Source organism: Galeopterus variegatus, unplaced genomic scaffold, assembly GCF_000696425.1.
Source record: "Galeopterus variegatus unplaced genomic scaffold, G_variegatus-3.0.2 Scaffold143, whole genome shotgun sequence".
NCBI classification, from domain to species: domain Eukaryota; kingdom Metazoa; phylum Chordata; class Mammalia; order Dermoptera; family Cynocephalidae; genus Galeopterus; species Galeopterus variegatus.
The window spans coordinates 1,399,287-1,421,982 of NW_007726254.1; the positions used below are offsets into that span (position 1 = coordinate 1,399,287).

General features: G+C 48.1%; 1 protein-coding gene across 1 annotated transcript in view; it reads right to left on the reverse strand.

The window, feature by feature from the left end:
* The window catches only part of BCORL1 (BCL6 corepressor-like 1), a 58,425-nt gene that overhangs the window by 27,427 nt on the left and 8,302 nt on the right, over positions 1-22,696 (reverse strand). The window contains exons 2-5 of the mRNA XM_008591035.1: positions 14,072-14,201; positions 8,673-8,763; positions 5,140-8,394; positions 520-685 (exon numbers count right to left, since the gene is read on the reverse strand). Coding sequence (XP_008589257.1) covers positions 520-685; positions 5,140-8,394; positions 8,673-8,763; positions 14,072-14,157 — 3,598 coding nt within the window. The 5' untranslated portion in view covers positions 14,158-14,201. The remainder of the gene's footprint in view (positions 1-519; positions 686-5,139; positions 8,395-8,672; positions 8,764-14,071; positions 14,202-22,696) is intronic.

Below are 22,696 nucleotides of genomic sequence, written 5' to 3' on the forward strand. Positions count from 1 at the left end.
AAACTATTTGTCGCAGAGCATACAGGTTAAGTACTCCCCACTCCCAAACATCCTGTGTGTCTCTAAATGATAATAAAGGTTTAGGATTTCTCTAAAACCTTCTAGCTCACTATTTATTTTTATTGTTTTAAAATGGGAGTTTTCCAACATACCCAACGGTAGAAAAAACAGTATAACGAACCCCATTCTGCTGCTTTTGTTTAAATCCTCCTTAAACTTATTTCTTCTTTGAGCCTAGCCCCCTTGCAGGAAAATGGGTCAGCTCCTCTGTTGTAGGACCGCCCTTTGTCTGTCTGAAACTACCTCCTTTGGCCTTCAGAGTGTGCTTTGCTTCGTGTTCAGAGTGAGTAGAATAAGCCCCTGCTCCCTCCTCCCTTGCTTCAACTCCAGAGGTGTCAATTATATCTTCCTTCCATAGTGAAGAAGTCTCACTTTTCCAGTCAGTCCCAGAGCCCCTCTTCCCCCACGAACATGCCACGGGGCTCCCTCTGCAGCCCAGCCCAGAAGGTCAGGGCCTACCTTCCTCGTGGCCATCGGCTCGTTTTCCTGGAGACTGGGACTCCGGCTTGGCTGGCTTCCGGTGCTTGTGCTTTCCCCTGACTCCATTGTGCTCTTTTCCTGAATCTGAAGCCCCCCGGGGGCTTTTCTTGGTGGGCTCCTGGGGGTCACTGGGTAGCTTCCGGCACTGTGGAGAGGTAGAGTCAGATCTGAGGTCAGTTTGGCTTCTTAAGAAAGCTCTCTCAGGGCTAAGCCATGTGCCCCTTTGGTGACACATGGATATGAGCTGCCCAGGGTGGAGGCCAGGGTAAGAGCCACCTGCCACCTGCCACCTTCCACAGTGGGCCACAGAGGCCCTTCTGGACTGAATCCAGTGTCCTGGCAAATCCCCACAGACATCCACAACCCTCACTTTAAAGAGGTCTACAGAGTCTGCGTTCATAAACCATTGAATAAACACCCAAAATCAGTTTAAAAGGTGAAAAGTCAGGCCCCATACTTTTTATATCTAAACACCAATGGAGAGATAGGCATTAAACAAAAATGCCTCTTCTGCAAGTTGGGTGACTACATTGTTCAAATAACTTCACTGTGAATGGTATTGACACCAACAACTGAAAATAATTCTCAGTACGGGCCAACTCAAGAAAAATGGTCTATTTTCCTGTGTAAATTAATACCAGAAAATAGATTCAACTAAAGCAAGAAGTAAACCCAACACAGGGGCAATTCAAGTCTCCCCATACTTATGAAACACAATGAAAAGACCCACTTTATACTCTGCAGCACTATCAACTTTTCAAAAGGCTCTCATCTCTATGATTTGATTTTGTCCTCCCCACAACCCTGAGAGGAGAAGCTAACATTATTTCCACTGAACAGATGAGGTTCCAAGGCAAGAAGTTGAGTGACTGGTCCAGGGCAACACACAGCCTAATGTGTCCACTCACTCAGGGGCTGCCTCTCACCAGGTACCTGCAAGTCAGCTCCTCGGTGCTTGCAATGAGAAAGCCGCAGAGCTGGGACTGAGAGCCGGGGCTCCTGGACCCCTTTGCATCAGCTCTCAGAACCTCTCCTTCCCTTCTGGCTTCCTCGGCTGCTTCTGCTCGGCCCCACTCACGCCTAACTGCCTGGTGCATCCCATAGGCACAACAGCTGTGCTTACATGCTGCAAGGACACTCTTGGCCTAACAGTCACACATTCTCACAAGCTTTGAGGTCTCTCTGTGCCACTAAACAAGAAGGAGGGCAATGCAGGGATTTCCAGTATTCTAGTATCCAGGGAGCGCAGAATAAGCAAAGTATTTGAACAATGAGAGCAGGTCCTGGGAGGAAAGGAAGAGTTAAACCTGCTCAAGTTGTTTTACCACTAAGCAGCCCCATGCCTTGCCTTCTAGAAGGTTATTTCAGTCTAGCTCCAGCTAAGAGGCTGGTAGATATCTTATTGATAGAACATTTTCTGGGGTGGCGTGGGGGAGGGGGTTGTCTTGATTCTCCAGGGACAGGGAGTCACCACTACCCATCAAATTCCAGGATTTCCCCTATCCCATGAGCCCCTCCTGCTTCTTATCTAGCAGAAGTATGAGCTGAAGATTCAAGTTGGTTTCCCCATTTGCTTGCTGACCATTCCTACAAACCAAAATGGTAGAAGAAGCAAAGAATTGGGGAGGAAAGAGGAAGATGGGGAACTGCTGCTCAAAATCTGACCTTCAGGTATGACCAGAGAAAAACTACTTTAAGTCAGGGAGAATAAAGTTAAATGCACATAAATTTGAACATGTCCTATTTATTTCTGAATATCATTTTTAGCTGGCTCTTTCAAATACAGATCATTAACTTTTACTACCTAAGATAGACAAAAACAAGTAACACAAAACATCTAGAAGGGACTTCTGTCTGTATCTTCTGTAAGGGCAGCTTTGAAAGTAAAAATATATTGCATACTCCAACTTATGGAAAAAGTTGGGAGGACGGGGAGACCATGGAAGATGAATGTTCCGGTTAACAGAGTTCTGAAATATTTTCCAAAGAATTTTCCAAAGAATGAGAAGACAATAAAATATGCTCAGCAGCAAATGAAGCAAAACTCTCTCTTTGCTGATGATTCAGAAGGCCCTTTAGGATTCTGAGAGGCCTTGGCCAGGTGGTGCAGGTGACAGGAGACTTCTGATTCTTGGCCATGCCTTGAAAGTGGCTTTTTTGAATTAATCCCTGATCTTGGTTTGCTTATCAATGGTTTCTTTCTCAGGAAATGGAACATAACAAAAGAAAAGATCTAAGTTATTTGCTCTCCCGAAAATTGGACATTTACTAAACCATTCCAGGCAGTCACAAAAGGCTGCTTCCAGGTCCCAGATTCTGTAACTTTATTTTCTGCCCTCTGCATTCGTCAGTGGGTGCACTGAACTGTCAACTAATATACGAAGAGGCAGTGCCTGCCCGTCACTGAGTCATCTGCAAGACATAAGTGCCATGAGGATAGGGACCACGTCTGTTTTGCCTGTAATACTAACAATAATAACAGCAGCCACCAGCAGTAACTGAGCACTTAACTGTGTGCCAGGTACTGTTCTAAGCACTTACATATATCACCTCATTTAGAGGCTTCCAGTCAAGATGGTGGAATAGACAGTCCCCAGCATCACTCTCTCCTACAAATCACCTCATTTAATCTTTTTTTAACAACAGCATTAATGGGATGTACCATACAATTCATTTATTTAAATGTACAAAATGCAATTGTTTTCTGTATAGTCACGAGTTGTGTGACCATCACCACTTATCTATTCCAGAACTTTTTCATCACCCTGAATGGAAACCCTGTACCCATTAAGCAATCACTCCCCAATTCCCCCCATCCTCCCCAGCCCCTGGCAACCACTAATCTACTTCATGTCTCTACAGATTTTGCCTATTCTGGACATTTCATATCATCATCTCATTTGATCTTCACAACAACCCTATGAGTAGATAATATGATTGTCTCATTGTACAGATGAGGAAACTGAGGGCCAGAGAGATTAAGCAGCTTGACCAGTAGGAAGAGGTGGGGCCAAAATTCAAACTCAGGCTCTGTACCTGGCTCCTGAGAGCACCCTCCTCACCAATCCACTATTCTGCCCTCCTGAAGACGTACTCCCACTGCCTGTGAGGGCCTGGCATACAGCAGCCATTCAACAAACACCTGCTAAACATTCACAGAAACAATTCTATAGCAGGAGAGTGGAAGACAGTGTGGCATAGCTGCAGAAGAATGTGGACTTTGGAGCCAAAGAGACTGGAATTTGAGTTCCAGTTCTACCATTTAGCAGCTGTGTAACTTTGGGTAACTTAGCTTCTCTGAGCCTCAGCTTCCATCTTCCATTTTCTCACCTGTAAATTGGGTATAGCATTCACCTCATAAGGTTATTATTGTAAGGATTAAATCTGATAACACTTAGAGAAAGCACTTGGTATATAGTAGGAGCCCAACAAATGGCAACAACTCTAATGACATGAACTATTATTGTTCTGATTACCACCAAGGACAGATCACAGTTACCTGACCAAGTGTTATATGCACTACTGTGTCGTGACCTATGTTCCTACTTTGTGTGTTTCTGATATACGGGGTGGTTGTGAGGTCACTGAGTAAAACCCATCCAAAGTCTACTCCAGGGGTTCTTAACCTGGAGTCCCTGAGTGGGCTTTGGGGAGGGGAGTGGCCCATGAACTCTCTGAAATTACTGGCAAAATTCTGAGGTCATGTTTCTGGGGACAGAGTCCATAGCTCTTATCAGCTTCTTAAAGTGATCTGTGGCCCAAAAAAGACTAAGGACTACAAACAATTCATGACGTTCTGGCTAGAAATCTGTCCCTTCATGTGTGTCACCATCCAATCTGAAGGCCTGTTAAAAGAACTTCAAATTTCTCCATATTTTGAATAAACCCTATACTCAACTGTTTCAAGAATTTCTCTGGATCACCAGTGGCCTCCAGATCCCCTCTGGAGGACCAGTGGATTCAAGTGCAGTGCTCTTTCTGCCCACCTTTTAGCCTAGAACTGTGCCACCATCCATAGCCTTGCACCCAGATGCCCACCTGCCTTGCATGCCAAATTGTCAGTGGGCCAAAATCCAAAGCTGCCACCTCAAGCATTACAGGGATAGGAAACTGGTGGATTAGCCTGGCAGCCAGATTGGCTCTGACCCCACAAGACTCCAAGCAAATCCTAAGCAGTCTCCCCTAATGGTGCCAGGAACGACCCTGTCAAAGGCCCTTCCCTCCCTGGTCCCCAAGTTCTCAAGACCAGCAGTAAAGGCAAAGGAAGAATGGTTATTCAGGGAAGAGCCTGTTATTAATTGATTTCCCTCACCAATACCTTCTTCCACTTTCCAACCTCATCTGGGACAATGGCTTCCCCAGTCCAGGGATGGAATCACTTCCCACATCCTACAAAATACAAGCCAGCCCCTCCCCACGCTAAAACAACACACATGGAGAATGTGACTTAGATTTACGAAAGCCTTCCAATCAGTTCAGTTCACATAGCTACTCAAGAACACAGCGTCAGGGGGTAGCGGTCAAAGGAGGCCGAGATCTGCAGAGCAAAGTGGACTACCAGTGTCTGGGCTGTGCCCTTGACCTCAGCACAGCACTCACCTTGGGTCTGTGGGAAATCCGGACTACGGGCTTGGCTTGTGGCTGCTGCTGTTGCTGTGGCTGCTCTTTGCTGCACTTCATCTTCTTGGACGGAGACTCGGTCACATTGTCTGGTTGCCACTTGTTCTTGCAAGCAAAGACCCCTACGCTTTCCTGTTTCACTCGAGCCTGCCCGGCCTTAGCCCGAACTTCAGTTTGTCCCCTCTGGGGAGCTGCTGGGAGGCCATCAGCCCGGAAGCAGGTGGCTAAATTGAAGACCACATCACCATCCACCTTCTCCATTTTCACTCGCCCCAGATCCACCTGGCTTCCAACCTGCGAAAGCTCTGTACTGGAGCCCCTCTTGCCGCTCGGAACCACGTCCAAGGTGAGTTCCTTGGGGTGGTTATCATGAGGTAGCAAAGGCAGCTCAGGCATCTTGTGCAGGTTCTGGGGGGTGGCCAGGACTAGCTCATGGGACATGTAGGTGGCCAGCACTTGGTTCTTAGGCTTCGTGTCTCCTGCCAGCTTCAGGCCACAAGCCCCCTGGGGGCTTTCCACCTTAGGAGTGCTGTCAGAGCAGAGGTGGCTCTCTGATTCCTCAGGCCCCTGATTCACTCTAATGTCCCCACTGCTAGGCTGAACAGACAGAGCCAGGGTCCCTGTCTGAGGGCTGAGAGTCAGGAGGACAGGGTTGACTTGTTCTTCGTAAGGCTTGGCAGCGATCCGGCAAGTTTTGTTCTTTGTGACAGTGTCCTGTTCTGGAGCAAAGGGGCCCCCTGGCCGTGACTGCCCCTCAGGAAGTCCGTGCACGGCTTCACTGGAGCCAAGGGACGGCACACCAGAAAATTCAGAAATAACGCTGGTGGGCCGGATGGGCACCCCCTGACTGGGGGTCAGCTGCCCGGCACTGGAAATGCCAATGGAAAGCAGAGACGCCTGGTGGTATGGTGACCAGCCAACAGGCAGGACCTGGGTGCTGGTGGGTTTCCCATTGACTGAACACCGTGGATAAATATTTGCTGGCCCTGTGGGTTTCCACAAAGAGAGCTCCTTGGTTTGGCACCCTGGCAGCCCAGGGGCAATGCGGGCTGGGGTGTAACGTTTCACTGTGCTTGGTTGTCCCTCAGCACCAGTCTGGCCGCCCTTCTTGCCACACGTGGCACCAGTGCTCTTAGGCTCTCCTTGATCAATGATGGAGATGGGTTCCTGCTTGGGGAGATGGCGGGGGTCACGGTTGGGGCCCAGATTGGGGTCTTTGTTCAGCAGCAGAGACGCAGGCACTGGGTTGGCAACTCCCACGTAGGTGCCAGGAATGGTGCTGATCAGCGCGGTTGAGTTCTTCACCCAGGTGCTGGGGTCCCCATTCCTCACAATCTCGGGAAAGATGACAAAGGGCGAGGAGGTGGAGCCCAGGCAGGAGGTGACATTGCTGCTAGCAGCCTGGGTTGTGCGCTGAGACCTAGACAGGACTGTGGAGAGGAGGGCTTTGCTGCTGGTATGCACAGGGGTCAACACAGGCATGGGGGGCGTCTTGCGCTGGTTCGGCAATGGAAGCTTCTGGCGGTTGGACTTGGAGGAGAGGTCGAGGGGCATCTCGCTGCACTCGGATGGAGAGGCCATCTCTCGCTCCAGCTGTGGAGGTGATTTGAGGGGAGAGAAGGTAACGGAAGTCCCTTCTGTTTGCTGCTCGGTGCCACCTGGCATCTTGGCAGGGTGTGGGGGGGCTGAGCTTCCACTGGGGACTGGCAACAAAGGCTGTGGAGTTGGAAGCACCTTGGCAGAAGCAGTGGCAAGGGAGGTATCTGCCAAAGGCCCAGGGACCCCATCAGGTGCAGGCTGGGTGGTGGTGCTGCCAGATGGGGAAGTACAAGGGAGCCTGTTCACCTCTAGAGAGACCAGCTTAGAATCTGAAGTCAGAGGCCGGGCCACAGAAAATGCATATGGGTAAGACCGGAGCTCCGGGGAGGCCAGCACGCCCGGGAGACACCTGTCCTGCAGGTAGGATGGCAGGACAGGGAGTGTAAGAGTGGAGGAAACCCCCAGGGTCGTTGGCAGTGTGGCCACACTGAGAGGCTGCCCACAGCTCGGAGGTGGGATATATACCAGCGGCTGGCTTGGGGTCAGCACTGTCCCTGGCTGAAAGGACAGGGGGACTTTTTGCATAGCTGGTGCCTGAGCTGCAGGAAAACACACTCGACTCAAACTGAAGGAGGCCGGGATGGGTGCAGAGGTGGGAATGGCAGTGGGCGTGGCAGCCGGCATGGGCGTGGGGGCTGGAGTGAAGATTGGGGCTGGGGTGGGTGCAGGCACCGGTGTAGGGGCAAAGGCAGGGATGAGGGTGGGGGTTGAAGGGGGGCCGGAGGATGGAGTTGGGGTGTGCATTGGCACAGATGGAGGGGCAGGAGCTGCTGGAGGTGTGGATGCCGGCATGGGAGCCAGAACAGGAGTGGGGACAGGAGTGAGAACCAAGGTCGGAGCCGAGGGGGGCACGGGAGCTTGGATCAGCGCCAAGGGAGTAGCTGAAACTGAGACTGAGAGAGGGGTGGGAGCTGGAGCAGACAGAGGAACTGGGCCTGAGGGGGGAGCAGAAGCTGGCACGGGCACCAGGACTGAGGCCGAAACAGAAAGAGCGTTCGAATCAGAGATGAGTGTGGGCACTGATGGTGGTGCTGGTGCCAGAGCTGGGACTGGTGCTAAGGGAGGGGAGGGAGCTGGAACCGAAGTGGCAACCTGGATTGGAACTAGCCCGGAATGGGGCACTGGAGCAGGGACGGAGAGGGGAACCTGGAATGGATCCGGAACAGACGGGGGTATAGAGGCTGAACCGGGAGCAGGGGGACAGATGGAGGCCGGCAGCGGACTGAAGTTAGTGGTAACCAGAGGCAGGGTCCCCTCCACAGGGACTCCAGTTCCCAGAGTTGCCAAAATGAATGTATTCTTCTCCCCGACACTGTGCCGAGAGTCCAAAGTCTTTACCCCAGCTGACGAGCAGTCAACCTGTTTGCTCATTTGGGTGCTGAGAGGAGTCCAGGAACAGTCGGCCCTGCTGTTGTTGGTCTCGGTGCTGTCAGGAGTGGGCAGCTTGAGCCCGTCTCCTGGGCTACTCAGTGGTACCAAAAGGCCCTCGGCCTCTGCCACATTCCCAGCATAGTCCATTTTTGGTTGGCGGTCATCAGGCTTGTCTTCTGACTTGTGCCCAAGTTTTTCTGTTGTACTGCCATCTGGGTCTGCCCCCCGGGCATTGCTGCCACCTCCAACTGCTGTGAGCTCCACCTGCAATGATAGAACAGCATGCACATCTCAGCTAGCTCCCCATGGATGGTGCAAGTGTCCTGAGGCCCCTAAGAGGCTGGTCCTCTCTGCAACTCAACCAACCAGGTCTCAGTAGAAGCAGAGGGCAGCCAGCCAACTTCTGTCCCACCCACAGCAATTCCCAGGAAATAACCTGTCCCTTCCTGTCCCCCTTCTTGGGATGACAGACTGGGCATGTCGCCTGGGCAGAATAGCTCCACCCTTTGGCGGGTAGCATGTGGCTCTACATAGGCCCTTACCTTGGAAAAACTGCTGCTGACACAAAACTCCTGAGATCCAAAGCGCTGGCAGTCACCTGTCGTAGACTCCTCATCAGAAAGAGGTGCTCTTCTAGCATGGGAGACAAAAACAGAGAGGGGACATGAGGCCCAGCCTTCGAGCCACCACCACGTTCCCCAGAATGCCCCCTGCCTGCCTGGGTTCCCAGAAAGCCTTCCTCTCTCATTTCCCTAGGTGGCTTGGGGGATCACAAGAAACTGGGGGGTACAGGTTGCAAAGTAGAGCCTCCACACTCAGCTTTGCAAGTTTCTGAAAAGGAGCCTATTCTGACTAGACACCCCTCTTCAGACTGTTTACCCTGTTTCCTAGGGCTCTCGCCAGGAGTGTGGAGGACACCCCAGCTCCTTCACCTTTTTGCTAGAGCTTACCCATCATGGTGGCAATCTGGGATGGACAGTGCATTGCCCAAAGGGGAGAAAGATGTGAACCATGGAAGGCCTCAGAAGGCATGCAAACCGCTTTTCTTTCCAATACAATCTTATTTAAAGTCTTTAAGGGAAGCTGGCTGAAGGTGCCATATGGGTAATCCTTTTCTAAAACAAATAACCACCCCCATTGTGTCTGAAGGCCTAGTCTAAATCTGAACCATCGCCTATTCACCTGACGGGCCTGCCTAGAGCAGATACACGCTTATTAGGGCGTGTAATGACACTGATTTGAGGCCACCAGGTCATTGGGTACTGAGAGGCATTTAAGGACACTACTTTCCCTCCAGGGGACATTTCCCTCCTATCTAGAGTTCCACCTGGCTCCAGCCAGTGCCCTCCCATCCACTCTTGCCTGCGTTCCATCCCCCGCCAGCCCTCCACTCTCCCCCCAGCCTCCTAGCACCACCTCCTTCTCTCCCATCCCAGAGGAAGGCCCTCAAGGCCACAGACCCCAAATTCAGGTTGGTACACACCAGAGGGAAGGGCTCAAGGCCAGAGACCTGGGTCCCAAAGAAGGAAAACTCAACTGTACCCCCACCTGCTCAAAAGTCTTCTCCAAATTAAAGATAAGACTCTTAGAAAGGGGTACATCCCGACCAGAAAAAAAAGTGGGGGGGTGGGGGGTCAGACTGGGAGGGTGAAGTGAAGAGGGGACAAACACCCACTGAAAGTTTGGTATTTTAATAGAGCAGAAATGTAAAACCCTCTGCTGCCCTAGGGAGGATCCCAATGGGGCAGGAGCTGTGGGCAGGAATGGCCGAGTAGCAGACTTGAGTTAAAAATCAAAGCCCCAACATAAACGCTGCAGCGCCTTTCTTGGGTGGGCAAAGCACTGGACTGCTCCATGTGCCCCTGGGGAAATGCACTGCGTTCAGTCATACTCCCAGCTCCTGAAGAATCCTGCTCCCCACCTCACCAGCCACCCGGGCCTAAGGGCAGTTAGGGTGCCCACAGCCAACCCCAGCAAGAAGTGGGAGGGCCCTGCTAACTCCCTCCCTCCCACTGAAACAGGGATGCCAAAATTGTACCTGGGGCAAGAGAAGAAAAAAGGCAAGGGGAGGGGTCACCGCGGGCCTCTCCCCATCTTTTCAGGGTTCCAGAAGGGCCTAACCGAGGGGCAAAGGCTTGTTCCCTTTAAAAGGCAGCTAGGCTGGCAGAACTGGGAGGGTTCCACTGCTGGAAATGACTGTTGGTGACAAACAGAAATGATTGTAAGGAGAGGCTTTAGATGTAGTCAGGGGGGTCCTGAGGAAGGGGAGGAAGAGAGGGCCTGAAGGAAAGGGAAAACATACAGTCACACCAACTCCTGAGAGACCAGAAAAGCAAGACCTATACCCAGCCTTGGGCAAGGGGGAAGCGTGTTCCGACTAGACTTACCAGGGATGGTTTTGGGGAGAGGACGGTGGCTGGGGAAATAGCAACAGTCCCTGCTTCGCCAACCCCACTTGGGAAGGCGCTATGTATCTACATTCTTTCCCCTCCTGATCATACAAAGGGGAGCTAGCTGCACGCTCAGCTCCCTGAAATCACACTTGAAAGCAGAAACCCTGCCCTCAAAGGCAGCCACCAGAGAACCGCAGGGCCGCTGAGAAACTCTGGTGGTGGCAGCGGAGCACAGTCCTGGCTGCTCCAGCCAACCCCATGCCTGAGTGCCGGCCTACGAGGCTCTGGGAAAATGTCATGTAGCCACGTTTCAAATCCTCTGAGGGGAGGGGTGTGCAGAGCTATACATACGTTAAATTGCTCCATCCAGAGGAGAGCCTGGGTCAGGAAGAGCTTGCAGGGCAGGGGTGCCTGTAGAGAGCTGGGTCAACTGGGCAAGGTTCTGAGGGCACAGGTTGGGGGTAAGGCAGGGGTCAAAGCAGGCATCAGTCAAGACTGAAAATCAATCCCACTGTCTCTTCCCACCAGAGAGGACACCGGGCTGCTATGCTCAAAGCTTTATTGGACTTAAATCAGAAACGGCCCCAACCTCTCTGGGCCGTTTTCCTCATTATTAAGGGCTAGCACCACCACCAACCCGGACCTGTTTTAGTTCCTGTTGGGCCCAGACTACATCTGAGATAAAGACACAGCCCGGCACACAACAGGCTCCTTACCTTCCAGGCCCTGCAGACTTGCCCTGCCTCAAGTACCACCACACCCTAAAACCACCTTCATTCCAGCCAGAGCCTTCCCCAAACACACTGTCTCTCTCACTGTCCAGGGAAATACCAAACCTTGCCTCAAACTCCTACTCATCCCTCAAGCCTGGCCTAGAGGGCACTGCCTCTGGGCAGCCTTCCCTTCTTCCTGCAGAGAGCATGTCATTCTTGCAGTAGAGGACAGGGACATGCCCCTCTAGAGCACTCATCGTCAAGGTACCATGACTATCAGTTTGCTCTTGTTGTGTTGAATAAATGTCAGTTGAATGAAGGAATGAATTAATGCTAGAAAGCAAGCAAGCCAACACACAGATTCAGCAGGAGGTTTGACTAGTCGGCCACGTGGGCCAGCAGAAAGCCTGTGCCCTCTGTTCTGTAGTCCCCAACTGCAGCTGACGAAGCTGGGCAGGCTTCTGAAACATAACTTTGAATTAACCCCCAGGTACAGCTTTATACTCAAAATTTCTAAGTTCAACAAGTTGTAAAGGGCTGAGGAAAATGGTTTTTAAATAAGGTGAGATCACAGGGCCGGCCTGTGGCTCACTTGGGAGAGTGTGGTGCTGATAACACCAAGGCCGTGGGTTCGGATCCCTATATAGGGATGGCCGGTTAGCTCACTTGCGAGAGCGTGGTGCTGACAACACCAAGTCAAGGGTTAAGATCCCCTTACCAGTCATCTTTAAAAAATAAAAAAAAAAAAGGTGAGATCACATTTTGGAAATCAGCTGTAGCACAGCCTAGTCTGTGGAGAGAAAGTGACAATAAAGGGTGAATGAGATAAGAAGTGACAATGCTTAAAAGATCACATCTTAACTGCTAGGCATATTTGGTAATTTAGCATCCCAAGAAAAGTCCATAAAGAAGGAAAATCAGATTTTGAGCCCACTTCCTTCTCCTTTCTCAGCAGGGATTTAGAGTGGGCAGTGAACCAAGGAAACCTGTCCGCTGGTTTTTTGAAGGCTCTGGTCCAGAACTCTGCATCAAAGTCTCAACTACTTATAAGTAGATCAACATAACCTGCCACTTAATACTTACACAGATCATACCACCATCCTGCCTTTCCCTAGATCATCTTTTAGTAACTATCTAAGAACAGATCTCACACCTTTTCCATTGCGTATGAGAAAGGAAAATACCTTTTCCTTTGCAGCATCTGAGACAAATTTTGTCTTATATTCCTTGGTCTTGACTTTTGTATTCTAAAATTAAATTCCTTTTAAGTCCATCTCTAACTCACTCCTCAGTACAGAGAACATTAAGCTATCAGGCGCTAATGGCTTAAGAAAATAAAAAGGTCTATTCTGCTAACCTTAACCTCAGATAAGTATACACTTCTCCAGTTAGGAATAGGAGAAAGTAGATAAACACAAAGACATCCATTCCTTTTTCCTTCAAAATTACCAATACTCTCCGCCCAACACACACACACACACACACACACACACACACACACACACACACACACACACACATCTAAGATTTACCAGGAAAAGTCAGATCTTGAATCTCAGAAAAAGCCATATCATTCTGTGTTCTAGGTGGTTTATCTGTCATGTTTGAATTTAAACAGTCAATAGGTCGAAACAACAGCAAATCACCAGCAAGCATGGGGTAGCCATGCCTTCTCTAAAAATGGAGAGGCACTGCAACCATCAGACACAGCTCTTTTGTCAAGGGTTATGAAAGTCAAATATAAAACTTGAAGGCCATTTGGAGTGCCCATGGTATTGGGCATGATCGAGAAATGGCATATCTTGGTCAACCAAGTATTTTGGTGAACAGAAGAAAACTGCAAACACACACAGATCAGGCAGGCATCCCCAGCTCTGAGTTTTGTATTAAAACTATGTCAGGCAGTCTTATCTTCCTTTGATACTCCATGAGGATCTCACCGTGAGTTGTCATTAGCTTTGTGAGGCAGGAAAGTGCTGACCACCGGAATCCCCACTACCAGGTCCCAGTATGAAGCTGAACGATGAAACCACCTTTCTTCCAGGCCCAGATCAAGGACTGAAAATATCTTATATGTTTTCTGGAGAACCGAACTTTTTTTTTTTTTTTTTAAAGATGACCAGTAAGGGGATCTTAACTCCTGACTTGGTGTTGTCAGCACCATGCTCTCTGAAGTGAGCTAACCGGCCGTCCCTATATAGGGATCCTAACCTCTGGCCTTGGTGTTATCAGCACCACACTCTCCTGAGTGAGCCACAGGCTGGCCCTAGGAGCACTGAACTTTGATGTAGCAAATAAAAATAGCGATCACCTGAGTTTCCCCTTACTCCACAATCTGACAGTTCGTAATGAGGAGACAAATTCTGGCTGGCAAAAGGGCACCTGTTGGGGCCGGCCCGGTGGCGCACTGGAGAGTGCGCCGCTTGGGAGTGCGGCGGCGCTCCCGCCGAGGGTTCGGATCCCATGTGGAGACCGGTTCCCGCTCACTGGCTGAGGGTGGCGCGGGTGCAACACCGAGGGTTGTGATCCCGTTGCCGGTCCCCAGTACGGGCGCGACACCAAGGGTTGCGATCCCGTTACCAGTCAGTAAAAAAGACAAAAAGGAAAAAAAAAAAAAGGGCACCTGTTGGCCTCCTCACCCTCATCTGAAAGAGACAGCATGGCAGAGCAGGCCACTCACAAAGCCCCATCTGCATCCCATCTCAGGAAAATTAGACACAACCTAGACTCTCCTGCCCAGGGTCCCTCCCCAGGCCTTACTGCATATGGCAACCCCTCTGGTGAGCGGATCCCCTCACTGGAGGCCGGCACCAGCCACCCTCCCAGCCTCTTTACCTCTCCTCGTTGATGCCACACATACGAATCCGGTCAGAACTGGTCCAGTTGTGCACGCCGCTGCAGAGCGGTGCTGTTGAGATCATGACAGCCACTCGCCACCAGATAGGACCTGCTGTGGCCACTCCCCCTGGGGAAAAAGAATACCAAAAAATCAAAACTCGTAACACGGACAGCTGCTTCAACCATCTTTTACACAGAAATGTTTCAATAAAGGTAATTATAGCATCAAAATGTTAAAGCAGTCTCTCTCACAAGCCAGCCTGCTCTGGAAAAGTAAGGTCCACAGAGGAAAAGGGAGCACCAGCTTTCCAGGAATCCATAGGTTTCAGGATAGAGGTGAGGACACTGTTAATCATCTAAACTGAGTTTTAAATGATCTTAAGAGACAGATATGCTTGAATGTTTGAGGAATTTCAATCTATTTCAGACAAATGAGATGACAGTATATTTTTATACACACATTTAGCCTAACCAACTACAATTAGAGGGCTGTACCCATATATGAACAGCACATTGAAAGACTACTGGGGATCTTTTTCTCGTCTACTCTCTCATCCATGGGTACTGAAGTGTTTGAGTGACGTAGCCAATTTAAGCTCTCCCGAGGAAGCACACGCTTTCTTTATAAGCCCTTCAAAAATACTCTTCTGACTTTAAGTTGGACATAATGCATATATCTAACCTGGTTTAAAGCTCCCTCCAAATCAGGTGCAATACTCTTTGTATTCTGACCACAAACAAGCAAATATATATAAAAAAGCGATGTTCCATCAAGAACCACACGTTTCTGTCCCTATCCCTCCCTATTAGTCTGTCATTCCCATGACCTACCACCCCCTTCAGCAGCCAATGTCCAGCTCTTGCTATTGACAACCACTGCATGGTAAATTCGCCTTCTAGAGAAAAGGAAGCATCAAGAAAAAGAGCTTCATGCAATGAACTTGTCTTGAGACCCTTAAACTCTTGAGTTAACTTATTAGCTTAAATCCTTATTTATCAAAGCTCAACTGAACAGAACCCTACAGTGATCAGAACTGTATGCTGCTCTCTACTTTCCAAAGAAGTAAATCACAGTAAAATATAGTCACATCAGGGAGTTGTTTCATTTATCCTTTTTTCAATTTTCACAGATTGTCCACATTCAACACAATTGCACTTATGCATTCAACAAATACTTACTGAGCTCCTACTATGTGCCAGCACTGTCCCAGGTACTGAGGATTCAACAACTAACAAAACAGACTAAAATCCCAGCCTGCATGAAGCCTACATTCTCGTGAGACAAGATGGACAATAAACATGTTAAATAATTCTACGTGACAGCATGTTAGAAGGTGATACAACACAGGCTCAGGGACATGGGGACAGTCTAGTGTGCAATGGGCTACAATTTGAAATAGGGTGATCAGGGTAGGCCTTACTGAGAAGCAGATATTTAAACAACCCAAAGGAGGTGAAAGTGTGAGCCATATGGATATCTGGGGGGAGAGAATTGCAGGCAGAGGGAAGAGTGCATGAAATGGTCCTAAGGCTGCCCACTAAGATCAAGGAAGAGCCAGGAGGCCAGTGTGGCTGGCTGGGAGGAGAGAGGTGGGAAGAGAGGAGCACAGAGACTTGTCTACCCACTGAGGTCCCTTCTAGGTCCCTGGCACCTTTTCTTTATATTTTCCCCTCTCCTGGCCTTTCTGGGGTCCTCCTCTCTGGCTACGCCCATCCCCTCCCAAACCTAGGCATTTACCAGGCCTGGCCCTCGTCCTGCTCTCTCTCCTCATCTCTGCCACCTTCTCCCATTTCTTCCCTTCCTGTTTTCCAAGGCTTTGTCCCTCTTTCTCTTCCTCCTCCCACCCACCTCTCGGCCCCTCTTTCCCTTCCCCTTCCCTCTCAATCTCTGTTTCCTTCCATTCCTCCTCCCAGTGTCTCTCCCTCCTCCCCTTTCTCCCCTCCATTATTCTCCCAGCTGTCTCTCTCTTCCTTCATCATATATATCTCCCTCAGCACAATCCCGTCCCCCTACTTTCTCCCCTTGCTTCACCTCACCTTCCCCATTCCCTCAGTCTCCCCTTGGGTCTCTCCTCCCTCCCCTGCTGCCTCCTGCTCCCCTCTACTCTTTGTCCTTCTGCCTCTGCCTTCGGTCTCCCTCTATGGTCTTCCTGTGACTGTCTGTCGGCCTCCCTCTGTCTCTCTTCCTCTGTCTCTGCCTTTTTCTGCCTCTCACAGATCTCCCTCGCCCCAGCTCTCCCTCTGTGCAGGTATGTCAGCCCTGCCCCTCCTTCGCTCTCTGCTCCTGAGCTCCACAGTTGCACCTCACCCCTTGGCGCGCTGACAACTCCCAATTCTGGATCTCCAACCCTGACCTCTCTCCTTCAGCTCAGAACAGAATTTCCAGCTGCCAGCTACTCCCCGTTAATTGGACGTCCACAAGCCCCTCAGACTCAATGGGTCTCAAACCCTACTCATTATCTGTTCCAGAAACCTGTTCCCCACCCCCATGCCCAGAGCAGCATCTTTCCTATCTTAGTTAATAGCACTACTGTCCCCTAGTCTGGACATTTCAGCATTGTTGTCATCTTCAGCTCCCTCTCTCCCACTGCCCATATCCAATCAGGAGTCAAGCCTTACTAATGCCACCTCCATGCTCTCGTTCCACCCCTCATGCCACTACCCTAGTGTGGGCCCTCATCATCTCTCACCCAGAATATTACAATAGCCTCTTAACTGTTCCCTCTGCCTCCAATCTCTTGATTCCACAAATCAATTCATCTTCTAAAGCTCCAGTTCGATCATGTCACCCCTCCCTTCTCTGAAGCTTTCAATAGCTGTTGTTTGCCTTCTGAACCAAGCCTGCGTTTCTTAGCACAGCCTTCAGGGCCTTCACCCCCTGGCCTCTTCTGCCACATCCTGCCATTTCCCTGCCACCCCCAGCTCCTGACCCTCCCCTAAACAGATCATCCAGTTTCAGGACCGTGCTGTTTCCTCACCCTGAAATGGCCTCTCCCCATACCCCCTCTTCTTCTGTCATCCCTCAAGCCTAGCTTAAATGTCACCATGTCACCCTCCCCACCCGCTGATCAGTTAAACCCTCCCTCTCTGGTTCTCCTAAACATTTAATTCCTACCTCTACCCCAGCACTGATTCTCATTTTCCTCTGCAGTGTGGTTAGCCAGGGGTATGGCATGTCTGTCTCCCCTCACCAGACGATCAGCTACTTAAGGTAAGAAATATCATCCTCTTTTGTCTCTGATTCCTCCACAACACCTCACATATAGTAAGTACTCGGTAAATGCGTGTTATATGGAACTGAATTCTGGATGAGAATTGAGGTGATGACCCTGAGAAATCACAAGCAGCAAAATCAACCAAAAAAAAAAAAAAATGTGTCCACCAAGCTTGCTTACTATAGAAAAAATTGTGTACTACAATTTGAAAAAAATACAAATTGCCTACAGCATACTCTTGCAGGCCGTGGATTCTGGCCCAGCTCATTGTCTTTGAGCTATTTTGCACCTCGGTAAATTGCAGGTAACTGATGGATATGCAAACTCAGTCTTGTCCCATAGAGTTTGGATTGACTTCTCTCCCCACTGTGGAAAAACCAGTTTTGCCTCCATTTGCAATTCAATTCCTTTACTCCATATAAATTTGTGCCTTTTGACTTTTCCTTTGAAAGGGCTATAACATCTGTCTGGTTCCTTTGTTGATTAAGGAGTAAAATAAAATCTTTAATACGTGTTCATTTTTATATTTGTTGGAGAATTGTGATTTTTACCTTTTCCTGAAAATTATATTGTAACATTACTACAACAGTTATGTGATTTAGCATAATTTCAGAAAAAATTTTATTTTTGTTTTTATTTCCTTCTTTTTTAATACTTTTTTTTTAAGAAAGATTTTTAACAAGGACCCCATTTCCTGAACATCCTGGTTAATCAAGTTTTGACTATTTATTAGAATATCTTGGAATATCCCCAGTGTAAGAAACAATAGCTCAGCCTCTTTTCTGATACAACAGGTACTTTTTCATCTTTTCTCTCTACCAAGCATTAGAGGACTCAGGCAATGGAAGGGCCATTCTTATGTTTAAATGAATTTCAACACGAAGTCTAAGTTTTAGTTGCTACCTAAATATCTGTAGGCAGCAGATATGAGGGTACTTCAAAAACTTCATGTAAAAATAGAATTGAAAGATAACATGAATCTTTCCATGAACTTTTGCAAGTACCCTCGTGTAAGTCAATACCAGGGATTTTTCACTCTTGGGTTTATTTTTGTTCTGTTTAGAGGAGTTTAGTAGTTTGTAGGGTCTGGGACAGAAATCAGTGGGGGAATCCCAGCATTTGGAAACAGAACAACATATAAAACATCACCAGATAAGAGTTTTTAGACCAAACAAAACAAAACAAAAAAGAAAACCAAGTTAAAACCAAAATAATTAACTACTACATGTACACATTTTATGACTACCTAGAGAACAAAACTGATACTGGATGTCCCCATTTTCATAAGATCCTGAAGATGAAGAATCCACTTAAATCTCTGCCTCCCGATCCTATAGCATGATTTTCTCAGAGCAACACCCCTTCCTATTGGAAGCTAATTAATGGTAGCCTTTGCGGATGAAGGGAGGGGAGGGCTAGAAACACAGGCAGGAAAACATTGAGCTAAGTGGTCTATGCCAGAAAGCAAGAGGTGCTCCTGAGCCAGACAAAGCAAAGGGAACTTCTAAAGTGGCAGTAGAGAACAGGTTCCTGAAGGCATAGATGTAAACCACTGCTTCCCAAGCCAGAATCACTGAGGAGCTTGTTCAAAATACAGATCCATAGGTCTCAGCCCGAGATTCTGATTCAGTAGGCCTAGGGTTTTGTTTTGTTACATCATATCCCATCAAATTAGTAGCCACTCAACTGTAAGCTACTCAGCAGAGGTGAGCAAAAAGGAGAAACCTTACAGACAGGCCACACATGGTAGGTTCTGCTGCTGTACACACTTGCATATCAGCTCGCTTTCACTTGAAACATCCACACTGGTGTGCGCTCTCTCTTTCTCTCTCTCTCTCTCTCTCTCTCTGATGGGAACCATTACATCAAAGGCAAAGTTCTGAAAAGGAACTTGGAAGAAACCTGGTAGTCCCGAATGACCCAGGAAGCACAGGCACAAGGATATGAAATACCTCAAAGGATTTTCCCAGATGTCACAACCATGTAATTGTTAAGAAATAAGCAGCTGCATGGCCCAAGAATCAAATGCTGGTCACTGCCTGGAAGGCAGCGGGACTACTGTGAGCTATCCCCACTTTGCGGACAAAAACTCAAAAGACAGATCTAAGTCATGGTGAGGACAAAGGAGAGCACATGCTCCACCAACCCAAAGTCATGAGCATGGCTGAAAAAAATAAAATAAAATAAAACTTTTCAATTTAGGAAGCACAGGCATACAGAAGTAGAAGGACTGACCAAGATCCGAGGGAATGAAGCCAACAAGCAGGCAGCAGGGAGAAGACAGCTTGATATAATCACCCCACTATGGAACAGGGGACATCATGCAGAAAATGGACTAACAGGGGAGCAATAACTTAAAAACGGTCAAAATAGCAGCTAAGCTGAGGGCGAGCAGGTAGTAGAAGAGAAACCATAATGAAGCAGAGATTCAAAAAAAAAAAAAAATCCAAAAGAAAAATACTAGAAGACAAGGCAGGTGTGAAAGGCATAAAAGAGAAGCCCATGGCGCAGAACATCCAAAAGGGAAAAAATGAAATAGGGGAACCTCAGCTATTTCACCATCATGGGCCAAACTGAAACACTGTGGGGAAGCGCTGAAGACAGACATTTTAGAAAAGTTTAGAGAGAATATGGTATCAAAAGAGGAAGAAAGACACAAAATTATAGCCTAAGTCAGGGTTGGGGGAGTCAGTAACAGGGGTTGAGCAGCACTAAAATCTATAGGAGATTGTAGAGATGGGGTAGAAGTTTTTTGTTTTGTTTTGAAATGGAGACGCCAAAACAAGCAGATTTCATAACATTTACAAGCAAAAGCAGGGTTGTCATTGTGCATATGAGGAAGAGAAGGACATTAAAGGAGGTCATGGAGCATCTATCTGGCAAATGTTTTTTACCAAGGTAGATACTGTTTAAAAAGTTTTTAACCTGGGCCGGCCCGGTGGCGCACTGCGCTAGTGCGCCGCTTAGGAAGCGCGGCGGCGCTCCCGTAGAGGGTTCGGATCCCACATACAGACCGGTTCCCGCTCACTGGCTGAGCGAGGCGCGGGGGCGGCACCGAGGGTTGCGATCCCGTTGCTGGTCCCGGTCCGGTACGGGAGCGACACTGAGGGTTGCGAACCGTTGCCGGACACGGAAAAAAAAAAAAAAAAAAAAAAAAAAGTTTTTAACCTTGAAAATGATCAGACAGGGTTTTCATCTAGTTGACAAGTGCTCCAGAATCATGTAGCCCCCTTTGTGGCCAAAGACTCCTTAAGTGCAGAACAAATCAGAACTGGCAACATATGGGACACCACTAGGCCCTCCACACATAGCAGACAGAGCTGGCAACATATGGGACACCACTAGGCCCTCCACACATAGCAGAAAACCTGCCCGTTTATTCATGGTTGGACTCTACCATCAAGATGGTAAATTAGAAACCCAAGACTGAGAAGGTCTCAGTTAAACTAAATCTGGTGGTACACCCCAGGCTCCTTTTGGTTCATACAGCCTGGTGACCTGGAAGCAATTACGACTTCAAAAAATGAAAGAGCCGGAAAATATTCATCTTGAAGCCTGGCCCTGAATCAGTCCTCAAGAGGATAGGCATGGCCAGTAGACAGTTTAATGAGGAGGGTTGGGTCAGTGATGACTAATGAGTAAAGAAAACCAATTTTAGGACCTACTGCTCCAATAGAAACCCAGAATTCTTCATAAAACTCCCATAAGACAGAGGCAAACTTCACAGAAGCAAAGGAGAGGCCACCCCATCATCCCACTTTGGGAAAAGCAGCATCTAACACACCACCAAGGAGATCCAGGAGACCAATGACATTGAGATCCCAGGGCTAAAGTGAAAAGCCCATGGCTTCCACCCAGTCACTGGAGCACTTTTAGAGAGAAGTCCAAACTTCTCAAGATCATCATTTTCCATGGGAAAGTGTACACATACCCAACAGAGATAACTTTACCTGGCTTTTGATATGAAACTCCTACGACAGATCTTACCCTTCTTGTCCTGCCTCCTTCAATGTGTATTCAACAGGAGACTAAATTCCTGTTTTCCCTACTTCATTACATACCCAAACCCATGCTTCCCAATGAGGAAATTGTCCCAATTTAAATTGTTCTATTTTAATGATTTCCCATATAAGGTTATTCTCCCCAATATCTATATCCACTCATCTTTCCCTGCCATTAACCAAATATCATTCCTTGAAACTCAAGAGTCCCATATACATGCCCCAATCACTTCACTTTGCTCCCCTTCGTGCAAAGCAGGTTCCTCTACCACCATACACAAATGCACAACACATAATCAACTGGAAATAATCTGCCGGGCAATTTAAAGGAGGAAGAAGGGCCCTTTGTACTGCTCATCTCAGCCTTCTGCCTCACTAAATCTATTCTAGCACTTTCTAGTTCCCCTGAGTTTTTTTTTTTTTTTTTTTCATATCCAAATATTCCACTGGTGTCTACCCCAAGAGATCAGTCTTATAAGGGACACTGCATCCTGTTCACAGATACATTAATTCTTGTCTTTACCAAGAAGGCTAAGTAGTTGCCTACACATGGTTCCAAGAATGGACACTTTCATAAACTCCTTGGGTACCTCCATGTTTTAAAACTTTGCCTATAAACATTTATGAGACTGGATACAAAGGAACATTAACTGTTAAACACACGAGAGCTTACTCATTTAAATGAATGTAGTTACCTCCAAAGTAGTCACCTTTGGAGGCTGGACATTCATCTCAACTGAATTTGCAAACTCCCTGGAGTACCTCTGTGAGGATTACCATCCAAACACATGCCACACCCTTTCCAATCTCCTCACTAGTGTCAAATCTCATTCTTTCAGGGGCAATTTGATGTTTAAGAACTTCCAAAATCCATTCAGAACCATCTAATCAAACAGCACCTTGAAAAGTGATATACTCTAGTACCCATGGCCTAAACTGTGGTGGGAAAACTTGGAGAGCACTTCCAGTCCCCACTTCTCAGCCACTTCAGACTCTCGCTGTGTCCATTTACCATGTCATCTGCAAAACGAGAATAAACTAGTCGGATCTTGTATAGTGATGGCTGGTGCGCTCACTGGCTGAGCGTGGTGCAGACAACACTGTGCCGAGGGTCGTGATCCCCTTACCGGTCAAAAAATAAAAATAAAAATTCACCCTCAGTAACTAGGGCCATTTTTTGAGTACTTCTAATTTCTGCTAGACCAAAAATAAGAGTTGGCTTTCCTCAGTCTTGGTCTTCAGCATGACCATGTGAATATTTAGTGTATCTTTCACACTCCAAAGTTGAACCATTGTAATATGAGACTTGAATCCCTTTTGTGATCTGTGTCCTACCTGCCATGCATGGACTGTGACAGTGGCCCTTTGGTGTCCCCATTTCAGTATACCACATTCATTATATGCAA